This window comes from Myodes glareolus, chromosome 19 (genome assembly GCF_982192425.1).
Source record: "Myodes glareolus chromosome 19, mMyoGla1.1, whole genome shotgun sequence".
NCBI lineage: Eukaryota > Metazoa > Chordata > Mammalia > Rodentia > Cricetidae > Myodes > Myodes glareolus.
The window spans coordinates 47,032,479-47,046,343 of NC_142044.1; the positions used below are offsets into that span (position 1 = coordinate 47,032,479).

The 13,865-nt window shown below is 52.1% G+C and overlaps 1 protein-coding gene across 2 annotated transcripts in view; it reads left to right on the forward strand.

Annotated features, from left to right (window-relative positions):
* Arhgap8 (Rho GTPase activating protein 8) overlaps nt 1–10,906 on the forward strand; it is a 48,084-nt gene extending 37,178 nt beyond the window's left edge. For both annotated transcript variants that reach the window (XM_048444961.3, XM_087899138.1), the window contains exons 8-12: nt 4,756–4,829; nt 5,755–5,832; nt 6,575–6,703; nt 8,577–8,680; nt 10,477–10,906. In XM_048444961.3, the coding sequence (XP_048300918.3) occupies nt 4,756–4,829; nt 5,755–5,832; nt 6,575–6,703; nt 8,577–8,680; nt 10,477–10,773 (682 nt within the window). In that variant the 3' untranslated portion in view covers nt 10,774–10,906. The remainder of the gene's footprint in view (nt 1–4,755; nt 4,830–5,754; nt 5,833–6,574; nt 6,704–8,576; nt 8,681–10,476) is intronic.
* The last annotated feature ends 2,959 nt before the right edge of the window (nt 10,907–13,865 follow it).

Here is a 13,865-nt window from a genome sequence, read left to right on the forward strand (position 1 = left end):
AACTATTTGTAACTCCAGTTCCAAGGGTTTTAGAGCCTTCTTCTGGCCTCTACAGGCATTGCACACACAGGGTGCACAGACACATATGCAGGCAAAATGTTTAGACGATAGATAGATAGATAGATAGATAGATAGATAGATAGATAGATAGATACAAACATACATACATACATTCATACATAGCTAAATAGATAGATATAGATAGATAAAAATACAGTCTAAATACTAGTTTTTTTAAAAAAATAAAGTTGCTTTTTTTAAAATGTGTATGGGTTGTTTTGCTTGCATACACTATGTATTCCATGCACTACACCTGTGGAGGATGCAGAAGGTGTTGGATTACTTGGGACCAGAGTTAGGGATGGTTGTGAGTCACCACGTGGTACCAGGAATCAAAGCCAGATAGATGTTTTGAAAGAGTAGCTAATGCTTTTCATCACTGATCCACCTCTCCAGCCCCTGGATGCTGGATTGTTATAAGATATGCTTTGTAAATATAGTCTCCTGTTTTGTAGATTGTCTTGGTGTGTGAGTGTGTGTGTGTGTGTGTGTGTGCGCGCGCGTGCGTGCACGCGCATGTGGAAGCCAGAGAACAATCCTCAGGTATCACTTACCTTGTTTTCCAAGCCAAGATCTCTCACTGGCCTGGGGCTCAATGATTATGGACTGGACTGGCTAGCCAGTGAGGCCCAGGGATCTGCCTGTTTCTGCATCCCTGGCACAGGGATTATAAACACATCCTACTTGCCTGGCTTTTTGTGTAGGTTCCAGGGCTTACACTCAGGCCTGTGTGCTTATACATCAGGAACTTTGCCTTTGCAGGCCCCCCACCCACCCAGCCCTGTGTCATGCTTTGTTGATGTCCTGAGAGTATCTGACCTGGTTCCTTCTGACTGGCCTAGTGGTGGGGCGTGGGCTGCCCCGGACCCTGGTTCTGTGCTGTGCATGCTGGCTCAAACCTACTGAGCCCCCAGGCTATGGTTTCAGCTTCCCTGGAAGCCAGTGTGTTGGATGGAACTGCTGTTCCCAGTAGAGCAATGAGACCTAGCAAGAGGCACCCAGGCCACAGGCTCCACCCTCATGGGTAGACTTGGGTGTTCTCTCTAGTGTGTTCGCCTGTGGGAAGGTAGGTAGGGAGCCCCTCATGCTTTTTCCTCTCTTATGCTCAGCCCCTTTCTGCCACATTATGATTTGTGAGAAGCCCTGGCCAGGAGCCAGGCAGACGCAGGACCCCCCCCCCTACTTAAACTTCCTGCCTCCAGAACTATAAGAAAGAAATGTGTTTTATTTGTAAATGATACAGCATCAGGCCTCTTGCTATAGCAACAGATGTAGGAATAGACCCTCCACACCAGCAGAGTTTCAAGACAATTGTGAAGTCATTTCTAGTTCCTCATCCAGAGACGACTGGCTCCATTGATACAAGGCCACAGCATTCCAGAGCCCTGCTGTCCTGTCACCTCCCAGCACCCTCATAGCCTCCAGACCCCAACTCAATAAGCAAGCTGTAGTCTGTGCATTTTGTGTGTTGCCAGGTGTGGTGGCGCATGCATTTAATCCCAGCACTCAGGAGGCAGAAGCAGGTGGAGATCTGTGAGTTCAAGGCCAGCCTAGCCTGGTCTACATAGTGAGCTTCAGCACAGCCAGGGATATGCAGAGAAGTCCTATCTTAAAACACACACATGTGTGTATACACGCGCGCACACACACACACACACACATCTGTTTTTGTATATAATATCTGGTACTATTTTCCAGGCTCCAAGGGCTACAAACTCACACACATATATGTATACAGGTGTTGAGAACTGAACTCAGATCCCCTGGGAAGGAGAGTGCTCACATTTAACTGCTGAGCCATCGCTTAGCCCGATTTCAACCCTAGCTATAGCCCACACTAAGCAGTGTGACTTCAAGAAAAACAATTTACCTCTCTGAGCTTCAGCTTGTTCTCCATAAAAATGGGCGTGAAATGGTGACACTAACATCATTTACACTTTTACGTTTACATCACCAACAAAGACGTGTGATGCATAGTCAGCTGCCACCAACCCGTCGGCACTGTCCAGCTACCTTGGCATCCAGGACCTCCCTGGCTCTGACCCTGTAGCCAAGGGGCTCTGTGGTGGTGGGAGCTGCAGCCATTCCTCCCATCTTGGGAACTAAATGACCATCTCAGAGGTCTGGGGTAGGCTCAGAAGACACTGACTGTCTTGGAGGGCTGAAAGCCAGTGTTCTGGGACAGACCCAGGCGCTCACTCTGCCTGCAACCAGCTAACCAGCTTCATTGCAATGACTCTTCCCTCCCCACCCTGTACTCCAGTTTATGCATTCAACACACACAATGCATGTAAAAGCAGGAAAAAGCCCGCTCTGACTGACACCAAGCCCTTCTCCCAGGGGACAAGCAAGGCTTATGAGCAAAGTATCCCCATCCTCCCAGACATTGCTCTGTGTCCACACTGCTTCTGCACATGCCTCTTGGAACTTCAGCTCAGGGGATGGGTTTAATGTGCCCAAGAATCTTTGCAGAGACCTGGTCCTGGCCAGTGCCATTGAGGTGCTCAGGAGGGACATGGTGTGACATTTCCACACTGCCTTGGGCATAGCCGCCTGGGGAGAAAGTGAGTGGGGTCCATCTGCTCTCCTAGGTGGGTAATTGTTATTCTCGCCATTGACTCTCTGAGTCCATGGAGGAAGCCACTCTCTGGGCCAGCAAGTAGGGGCTGGAGGGGCGAGAGATGGCATGGGACTGTGGGGTACTTGCAGAAATTCAGAACTGGGGATGCTCTGTAGGTAGCAGCAACTTCTGGTTGGGTCTCCAGTCGCTGTAAGCCCTGATAGGCAGAGGTAGAATGCCGCTCCTTAGATCCACAGGACAGTGGGCCTGAGACTGGGAAAATCTCTCTCCACGGGAACCTGGGCTTTCTCCACTGCCATAGCAGGTGGGGTTGGATGGTCCCGAAGTTACTTGCGGGTCCCCGAAGGATCTGCTTTAAACAGCAAAGTGCAGCAAAGCACCAGGCAGAGGGGTCTTTAGTGCCTCAGCCTTGTCTCATGCTGAGCAGGACTCTCCAAGAATGATGGCCAGCTTGATCTTTTGCTGTGTGACCCGGATGATCGGCACAGTTTACTGGGTCCAAATGTTCCCTTCTGCCATGGGCTATTTGTGTTCTGCTTGGGGACACTACTCAGTCCTGGCATGAGAATGATTTCTGCCACCAGCACCAGCATTGGCTTTTTGCTTAACAACATCCCTACTGGAGAGGTTCTGCCAGTACCCTTGCTTTCCAGAACCAGGGATCCTGAGGCTTAGGAGGGTAAGGATCTGGTTAGCAGTAGTGCAGTTCTGGGAAGGACTGGCATGTGCCATCTGGCTCCCTAGAGAGCAGTGTTGCAGCAGGCGCTGTCCTGTCCCTCCTCCCCACCCCCAGGACATCACCTCCTCCCCGACAGCTGACAAAGGGGAAGCTGACATGGGGGACAGGCTGGGAAGGGTCCATTCATTCCTGGATGATTCTGGAGGCCCGGCCAGTCTCATGGCTACTCAATGACTCTCCAGGGTCCTACATGTGTGATTTTAGAGAAGAGAGATTTCCGTAAAACCAAACCATACACGGAGTCAGGGTGTGTGGCCGCCATCACTGCTGTGACATGAGCATCATGTTTTTTTTTTGTTTGTTTGTTTTGCTTTGTTTAAAGCTTATTATTTCCTTTTTAAAGATTTATTTATTTATTTTTATTATGTATACAACATTCTGCCTCCATGTATGCCCGTGCGCCAGAAGAGCACCCCAGATCTTACTACAGATAGTTGTGAGCCACCATGTGGTTGCTGGGAATTGAACTCAGTACCTCTGGAAGAGCAGCCAGTGCTCTTAACCACTGAGCCATCTCTCCAGCTCCTGTCATCATGGTTGAACTAAGTCAAGCATTTAAGGTTCACTCCTAATATCCAAGGACCCCCCCACATAGGTTCACCCCTAATATCCAAGGAACGCCCACATGGGAACAGAGCAGGTTTGCTGATGTTTCATGTGTCCCCTGCTAATCTCACAGCCAGCCCAGGCGACAGGCCTCGTCCCACACTCACTCAACAGAAGGGGAAAGAGCGGCTCGGTGAGGTCAGTGCTGGGTTTGACTGGCAGCATCAGGGCTCCTGTGTACTCTCCACCGCTCTGTTCTCTGTTTTTATTATGTACTTTTGTTTTGTTTTGAGACAGAGTCTCTCTGTAGTCTTGGCTGTCCTGGACTCACTATGTATGTAGACCAGGATCCATTCACCTGCCTCTGCCTCCCACATGCTGGGATTAAACGTGTGTGACACCATTCCCAGCAAGTGCATTTTAAAATTGCATGAACACCTAGTCTGGTCTCCTAGGTCCATGCTCACAGTCACAGTCAGACTTTCTTGTGTCTCTCTGTGTGTCTTCTTGTCTGTAATGATTTTTTTTCTTTCACTCATTTGTCCTCTGGCAAGCTCCTACTCATCCCTCAAAATCTCCACCTTGAAGTAGCCCCCCGGGAAGCCTCCAGTCCCCGGGGTTCTCCACAGTATATTCTGGATTGAGTTACAGCATTGTGTTGTCTTTCCAAATGTTTGGACTCTCATGTCTGTTTCGTGGGGCTGAGCTTGTGTCTCTCCCTGGACAATCTTTGATGCTGTATTTTCTTGAAAAGGGGAATCTGAGAGCCTTCTGCTGGCCGTGCCTGCCATCAGGGTCTGGAATAAGCCAGTCCTCTCTTCTTCCTCAGCCTCAAAGACAAAAATCAAGGTGAACTCATCCCCCCTGTGCTGCGGTGGACAGTGACGTACCTGAGGGAGAAAGGTAAGGAGCTAGCTCTGGCCTGGTCACTCAACAGCACCTTTCCAGAAGGGCTTTGTTTCAGATCCTGAACACCCTACAAGCTGCTGGAGCCGAGACCTGAGCAAGCATGAGATGCGTGGGCTCAGTGGCCTTAAATGATCTGACTTTAAATACCTGTGTGTATGTGTGTGTGTGTGTGTGTGTGTCTGTCTGTCTGTCTGTCTGTCTTTTGTGTGCTTGCTGTGTGACCTTGAGCCAGCTGCTTACTTTATTTGGGCCACCATCCCCCGGTCTGTCCAGCGGGGTTAATACCAATGCCTGACTCACAGAGTTGTTGGGTGTGTGCATCCCTGTGAGCAGTAGTTTCATTGACTGACTGGGCTGAGCCTGAGTCTGCAGGCTCCATGGCCCGTGGATTGGGTATACCCTTTGACTCAGAAGGCTTGGGCCTCACAGCTTTCTGAGATCACGGCTTGAAGACAGAAAGAAGCGTTGCATGTACAGAGTGGCCACCTTGGGTATGTGCGCATCCCCGTGTGTCTGATGGAAAGTTAGGAAGGAGATGCAGGAGAAACCAGAAGGACTTTAGCCTCTAGGCTGCTGTCTAGTGTCCCCATGTGTTCTAGGCTGCTGTTCCCCAGGTAGAGCAGGCTCAGACCTGACTTTCTCTCCTGGTTGTGAAGCCAGCAGGGGCCTGGTGATGTTGAAACTGGTGGTGAAGAATCAGGGTCACAAGCTGCTGGGTGGCAAGGGCGACTGGAGCTCGGGCTTGTGTGTTTCTGCACTCCTTTCTCTTAGGGAGAGAGGACCTTTAGGTGGGACATCGGGTGACTGGAAAAGCCTGACCCGTGGCCATGGGAGGTTGATGCCGCAGACGGGGGATTCGCAGAATCTCAGGCAGGCCAGAGTTCTGGGAACTGAGATGTCCAATCTCTTCTTCCTGCAGGGCTGCGCACGGAGGGTCTGTTCCGGAGATCGGCCAGCGCCCAGACTGTCCGCCAGGTGCAGCGACTGTACGATCAAGGTGATGCCCCAGACCCCTCCCTCCTGCTTGATTCTCGACTGCCACTCCCCAGTTCCCGGTAATTTCATACCCCACCTAACCCTAGAGACAGGTCTGGGCAAGGCTGCTGCCTGGGAGCTCCAACCACCATCCCATTGTAGAGCAAGGGGATCCTGTGTCCAGACACCAGCCTGCTAGGCAAGGCGCTGCCCCAGCCCTTATTGCCTGTGTACCTTCTCCACTGACACCACATGGTCACATGGTTTGAACTAACTCTTCAAGGTAGGGGAATCACGTTATAGCTTTCCATAGGCAGCCCTGACCCTGCAAGCAGGGAACTGGCATCTGAGCTGGGGGTGCCCCCAAAATATCACTAAGCAAGTAGCTATATCTTGCTCCCAGAAACACTTGCCCCCTATCCCCGCTTTGAGCCCTCTATGTTCCCGTGATTGCACATTCATCCATCAAACGCTGGGCATTAGACATCAGCCTGGTCCTGTGTGTAGCCCCAGAGCCAAGGCCCTGACCTTGGAGCTTCAATCTCCATGCAGAGTCAAACCTTACCTGGAGGGAACCAATGGCTGGCCCCATGGGCACCCTAGAAGAGGGAGGCAGGAGCAGGAAGGGGGAAGCTGGTGGGGAGCAGCAACCCCATATCCAGGTGGGGACGGAGGCCTCCCTGGGACATACGGCTGCGACCTCCCCCTCCAGCTCGCAAGCCGCGGGCTGAGTGAGCTGTTCAGCTGTGCCCTCCTGTGTTCAGGGAAGCCGGTAAACTTTGATGACTACGGAGACATGCATGTCCCAGCCGTGATCCTGAAGACCTTCCTGCGAGAGCTGCCCCAGCCACTGCTGACCTTCCAAGCTTATGAGCAGATTCTCGGGATCACCAGTATGTACCTGAGCCAACTCCGGCCTCTGTCTTGGCTGAGGCAGCGTTTGCCCAACCTTGGCCTCATTTCTGCCCCGCCCTGTGGATCAGCAGAGGGGAACTTGGGGCCACCCCTCTATTCAGTGAGGCTGTAGGCTGTTGCTGACATCGAGTAGGTCATATTGTCCTTGGGGTTGGGGAGAGTGACCCTAGCTTGCCTGGTGGCCCTACTCAGGTGGCAACAATTCTCCTTCAAGTAAAGTATGCGGGCCCTTCCTGGGAGCCCTATGGAAGCTTCCTGACGGCCGTAGTCTCCAGAACAAGGAGAACACTGGTGGCCCAGGAGTCAGGGGAGTCGTCGCCCCTGTCCAGAGCTGACTGTCTGTCACCATTGTGTGACCTGGGGGAGTCATGCAGCCCCGCTGCTCTCACTCCCCTCATCTGCATTCACTGGGGCTCTTCTGAGGATTGAAAGCACAGCAAGGGTTAGGGATACAGCTCAGGGAGCAGAGCTCTCACCCTGCATGCAGGAAGCGCCAGATCCCACCCCAGTGCCAAATAAAGTAGGCACCATGCTGTGTAGATGTAACTCCTCCCCTGGAAGGCAGAGGCAGGAGGATCGGGACCTCAAGGTCACCCTTGGCTCAGAACAAGTAAGAATACGCTCAGCTGACTGCTGTCACAGAGTCATTATTGTGACATTCTACCGCTCTGCCTGCTTCCCCGGGAAGGGTAAGGGGGACCACCATAATAGCCAAGGTGGCTTGTGTTCCTCCCATATCCTCTCTGCGGCCATCGTTCTTTGAAGAGGGGCTTGAGACCATGTCATCCACAGCCTGGAGCTGGCGGCCACTCATTTCCCTGGAAATGGGAATGGCAAGGACACTCCTCGTCCACCGTCCACCGAGATGACTACACAACCACAGCTCGGTTCCCTTTTTTATTAGAAAGCCCTCAGGCTTTTCATAGGTGGGAATCCTGAGTCCTGTACAGTTCCAGGGTCTCCTAGTCACTGCACAAGCTTAGCAGAGGGAGAGTGGTGTGTCAGAGGCTGGGGGCTCAGGAACAGGGTTGTGCACACGTCTGTGGGTTGAGGTTCTGATGATGTAGATTGGTTGGTAGAGCACTTGGCTTTCATCGCTAACACTAGATAAACTAGGAATACGCCTGTAATCCTAGCTCTTGGGAAATGGAGGTAGGAGGACAGGGAGTTCAAGGGTATCCTCTGCTATATGACAAGTTTGAAGCCAGCCTGGCTTTGTCTCAAAACAAAACTCAAATGGAGGGCAATGGTGGGAACTGAGGGTCTATGTGTGAAAACAATTAGATCCAGCCCCCTGTCTCTACCCCCGAATGTGGGGCTTTCCCCAAGAACAGCACAGAGTGGTGATGATCTGTTTACTAAGACTCATAGGAAGGTGCATTTATTCTAGAGGAGGCCAGAGAGTAAATGTTTCAGCCTTCCCAGCCACACAGCCTCCATGGCAGCTGCTGGCCGCTTCGCTGAAAGCTACAAGCAGCCCCAGGCAATGTGACAACACACAGCCACGTTGTGTTCAAGTAAAACATTGCTGATCGCTGGCATGGTGGTACACGCCTCTCATGCCAACACTTGGGAGGTAGAGAGAATAAATAAAGCCTTTATTGACAAAGAAACATGCTGGGCCAGATGTGGGCTGCAGTCTCTGTGTAAATTGCTGGCCCTGGTCTAACCTTTTCCTGTTTGCAGAGTGACACAGTGCCCTGCTTCCCAGCGATCAGCGATCAGTCATTTCTGTAGCTATTATACAGAGGAGGAAGGAGCCTGGCAGAAGTAGTCGGGTGTTAGCGAGTTACACAGCCAGGCTGGTCTTAGGACTATACCTCCCGGGCCAGCAGCCTCATGCCATTGCAGGTGTGGAGAGCAGCCTGCGTGTGACCCACTGCCGCCTGATCCTGCAGAGCCTCCCGGAGCACAACTACACTGTCCTCCGCTACCTCATGGGCTTCCTGCATGAGGTAAGTGGAGTTAGCTGCCTCCCAGGATGAGGAAGCCCAGTCTCTCAGGATGAGAGAGCCCAGGGCCTCACGTCAGCATAGACCCGCTCTGTTTTTCCCAGGTTCAAAGTAATGCCGACTCCACTCTAACCACCAAAGGATGTCACTCAAGGTCCAGCCAAGCTCCTCTGAGAAGCTTGACAGTCTGATGTGATGTCCAGGGATGGGAGTCAAGAGGGACAGAGGAGGCAGTGTGTCATATGATGTCACATTCTTGGCTTTGTGTGTATGGTATATATTCATGTTCATGCCTGTGTGCGTGCATGAATATGTGTGAATGTACGTGCGGAGGACAAAGGTCAATGTTAGAGGTCTTCCTCCGTCACCTTGTGTTTTGAGATGGACTCTTACCTAAAGCTCATTTATTCAGCCAGTTATTAGCTGGCCAGTGCGATCCAGGGATAGATAGTCCTGTCTTATATTCCCACACCCCAGGGCATGAATTGGAGGCAAAGGCTGCCACACTTTTTGTGTGTGGGTGTGGGTGCTGGGAGTTGAACTCAGGTTCCGTGGCAAGATCTTCAGCTACTGAGCCACCTCCCTACCTGCCCACCACCCTATCACACATCCACGACAAGCAATTCTGTCTCTCTGGCTGTTGCCTGGTAACTTTTCACCCAAGCGAGGATGTGCTCAGACCCTCTATGGAGAGCAGATTTCTTAGGCTTCCTCAGGCACTGGTGTGGGCTGGTCTTTGTTCTGTTGCTCCTACATCAGGGCTCAGAGGCAGGTCTTCTGTGCCCTCTGGGCTTGGCTTCCTCATCTACAAAATGGGGAGTACTGAATCCTGCTTATCCAGGTGGCCAATGGGAATCCCCCCCCCGCCCCCAGGTAGAAAGCACTTGGTTTTCACCACCGCACCCACAAGCCTGAGTTCAATTCATTAAACCATATCACGGAAGTCAGAGTGTACCTGGCTAAGACCTATAGTGCTGGGTCCCACCCTCCCTGAGACTGCAAAGTGGAAGGAGAGTTGATGGGGCATTCATGAGATCCTGGAAGTCAGAATGTGGTGGGAGGGGGGTTCAGAGGGTCATCACAGCACCAAGGCCAGACCCTTTCAGATGGAAAAACTGAGAAACCGAGGCCTCAAGGGGGAAAGTGGCCACATAGGATTTTGACATTACCTGGGGCCTCCATTCCAGAACTCTTTTGTTTATTATTTATTTGTGTGTGTGTGTGTGTGTGTGTGTGTGTGCACGTGCGCGTGTGCGCGCGCACACACATGTGTACATAGGCTACAGCTTGCACATATCACATGGGGGTTGGGAGACAGTTAGAAGGGAGCAGCAGGTTCTCTCAGACATCTATGTCAGTCCCAGGGATTAAACTCAGATTGCCAGGCTCTACAAAAGTTGTTACCAACTGAGCCATTGGTAACACTGGCTCCATTGGTGTTTTTCGAGACAGGGTCTCTCCCTGGCCTGGACTTCACCAAGTAGGCTGGGCTGGCTGGCCAGTGAGCCCCAGGGATCCACCTGTCCCTGCCTCCCCAGGACTGGGATTACCGGAGTGCACTAGCTTATTCGGGGGTCCAAATTGTCTGGGGTGGCAAGCACTTGGCGAGACAAATTGAGCCGTCTCCCCAGCCCACTCCCTCCGCCTCCAGAGCTCTTTCCACCACACTAGCTCCTCGGGGTGAGGACGGAACCATTGAGAACTTTCCCTACCACACCTACTTCTTTGGGGCGAGGACAGAATCTAGGCTGCTGATGCCTGGGGATTCACTTCTTGGTTTCCTCTGCGGCCTCTTTCAGGTATCTCAGGAGAGCATTTCAAACAAGATGACCAGCTCAAACCTGGCGTGTGTGTTCGGGCTGAATTTGATCTGGCCGTCTCAGGGGGTGGCTTCCCTGAGCGCCCTGGTGCCTCTGAACCTGTTCACGGAGCTGCTGATTGAGTACTATGACAAAGTCTTCAGCACCCAGGAGGCCCCCGGGGAGCACACACAGAACACTGTGGAAGTAGAGCAGGCTGCTCCTGTCACCAAAAGATTCACGCCAACAGGCACGCCCCGGGCCTCACCATACTTGCCACGCCTCCGCGTCCCCTGACTGGCGGGAGACACCTCAAGTTGGAGATGCCGCCTTGCAACCTGTGTTGCATCTGTGTCCCTGTTTGTCCTATGAACTTATTGTCTATAAGAAGACACAGGAATTAAATGAACCCAGAACTTTTTAGTGAGAATTTTGTGGTTCTGATTGTTGGGTCCATCACGGTTCTGGCCTATGGCTGAAATGAAATACATGTGTGAGGGTGGGTGGCTGTTTTGAACTATTGTGCAATGTGACCTAAAGGGAATATGAATGTGTAGGCGAGGGGCCCAGAGGAGTCTCTATGTGACAGGCCATCTGACCTAGTGACTCACACTGTAGGTTGGCCACAATCCATGGGTTACCTGACAGTTCAAGAGTCCTTGGGGGACTCCCACATGCCCCTGCTGGGTTGGCTTTCATCTGGGGAGACTTAGCTGTCTGATCAATTCCTCCTATCCTCCAGCAGGTGGAACGGGGCAGGCACATGGTGCCTTGGGCAGAGGCACTGTAGGAAGATGGTCTTCGAGGTCATGGGCAGCAATGCTCGGGGCCCCGTGGAGAAGCATGTCCACTGCCAAGTTAGTTGGCCACAGTGGGAAGAGGAGCATGGTAGGCACTCCACACAAGAGGAGCTGCCATTGGGCAGCCAGTCTGCCAGAGGGTTCCAGATCTGGGGCCTCAGATAGACTGTCCTCCTCGGGGTTGTGGAAGGGACCCTGAGCATTATCAAATGCAGCGCAGCAAAGTCACCAGCAAAAAGTTGGATATGTTATCTGTATTGCACAAGCTCAGGTCACGTGCTCACCCTAGACCAATCACTGTGGCCAGAGGACATACCGAATGGCCAGGCCTGGGTCACGGGCTTCCGGCTGGAATCCAGACCATCCACAGTTAACAATGATCACAGAGAGAGCTGTATGCCAGTTGCCTTCACGCTCCTGCTGCAGGCAGAAGGGGATGGATGCTGGGGACAAAAACCCACCTCAGATACCTGCTGTCTGCCCCTCCAGGCCTGCATGGGGCTGTCCCAAACTGTGTGGTGACCCCAGTGCCTGTCCAACATGGTATAAAAGAAAGGGTTACATTGTGGGACCTTCTTCTCATGGGAGACTAGGAAGTAGAATCGAGATAGGAAGTTAGGTCAGGCTGTGAGCCTCACAGTCCACCCTTGAGTGGCCCACTTCCTCTCCTAAAGTTTACAGAAACTTCCAGAACATTGTCACAACCATTTGTTTTAAACAAATCGTTTAAAGGCTGAGTTTTTAAACACAGGAGTCTGTGGAGAACATTCCACATCCCTGAAGGTACAGGCTTCATTCAGTGGCTAACACTACAGGACTCACAGAGAACGGAGACCTGTCTGAGAACTGGGACCCTGCTAACACATCATTCTGATCCCGACGGTGTTGCCTCCTGGTGAGTGGGCCTACAGACACCCGAATCCTGGGGACCCGCTTGACTGATCCTGCAGGGCAGCCCCTTCTCTTAGAAGCAGCCATCAAAATGTTCCCTCTTCTGCCCTAAAGATGCAGAGGACACAGAGGGATTGAGTCCAGCTTAAAAGATTTCTTACCATGGACAAAGAAGGAGACTGTGTCCTCAAGTCATATTCTTAGTCCACAAATGAGGTCCTGGAGACCCAGGCACAGAGCCACGCTGTTGAAAACACGGTGCCCTAAACTTCAGCTCACAGGTTACAGGCGCCCAGGAAGGGAGGGCAGGGCAGGAACCCAAGGCAGGAACATAGACTCAGCAACTGAGGCAGAGGCCATGGAAGACTGCTTACTGGTTTGTTCCTCATAGACTACTCAGCCTGCTTTTTGGGCTGGGAGCACCAGCCCACGGATGCCACTGTCCCTAGAGAGCTGGGCGATCGTACATCAATCATGACTGCCCCACAGACTTGCCTACAAGCAATCTGACAGAGGAATTTTCTCAATCCAGATTTCTCTTTCCAGATGACCGTAGCTTGTGTCAGAAATTAACCAGTATAGCTGTGTCCAAAGCTATGAGGGCTTCTGCTCTATGGTTTTCATGGAGAAATGAGGCTGAGGGAGGCTCTGGGCTTTCTCTTCCCTACTGGACAGTGGGGGCTTATACCACATGCACCCGTCTGTCTCTGGAAAGTCTAGCTCTGTGGTGACTTGGGCTAGAATTGTGGTCCCAGCCCCGGTCCTGTCAGCCTCAGCATGTTTATTCTCCTCTGCCTGATTCCTGTCTGGGCACAGAGCACCGAGGAAGCTGAATGCCCTCCCGAATGCGGATGTCTGTTTATTTGTATCTGCCACTGGACAATCACACCAACATTTATTCCTTGGTTGTATCAAAATTGCTCAGCATGTCTAACCCGAGGCTCAGACACGATCTGCCCTAGCTATGGACATGGCATGGATAAGTTGCTAAAACCCTGAGAGTTGCTGGGGATTGAGATGAGGGGCGGGTAACTCAACCACGCAGTTCTTGAGGGTGAGCGGTAGGTAGATGATACCTTGGCACACGGCAGAAAGGTTGGAGCCTGAGATAGCTGAGATTTAAACAGCTGTGTCTTCCTGGTGTCCATCTCTGCTGGTCAGCACCGTCACACACGTGCCGGCAGCCTGAAGTGGCCCTCAGCTGACATATCCTTCACCAAATGCCCTGCCTGCTGCCGAGGGCTCCGGCCTGGCCTGCACTGCCTCTGAAGCCCGGCCTGACCCCGGTGTTGAGTGGAGCCCTGGGTGGCTTTCGTGCGTGCGTGCCTCCTGGATTGTCTTCTCCACAGCCCCTCCTGTCGCCCCCAGCCAAGCTTCAGTCATGTGCTGGCTACCCGGTGACCCGCCCACCAGGCTCTGTCATATGTCTTCTGCTTTCTCTGCTGCTCTGTCATTCCCAGTCCCAGAGGCACATGGATTCTCCTCCGCTTCATGAAACTCATTGTGGTTTCTTCTTCCCCTTCTCCTTTTTCCTTTCTGTTATCCTAACAACCTTTCTTTCCTCCCTTTGTTTCTTTCACTTTGGTTTCTTCATTTTCCCCGTTTTCCTTCCTCTTTCTTTCCTCCCTCTTTATTTTTTCTTTCTCTCTTCTCTATCATTCATTCTTCCTTTCTCTCTGCCTATCTTTCTTTCTCTCT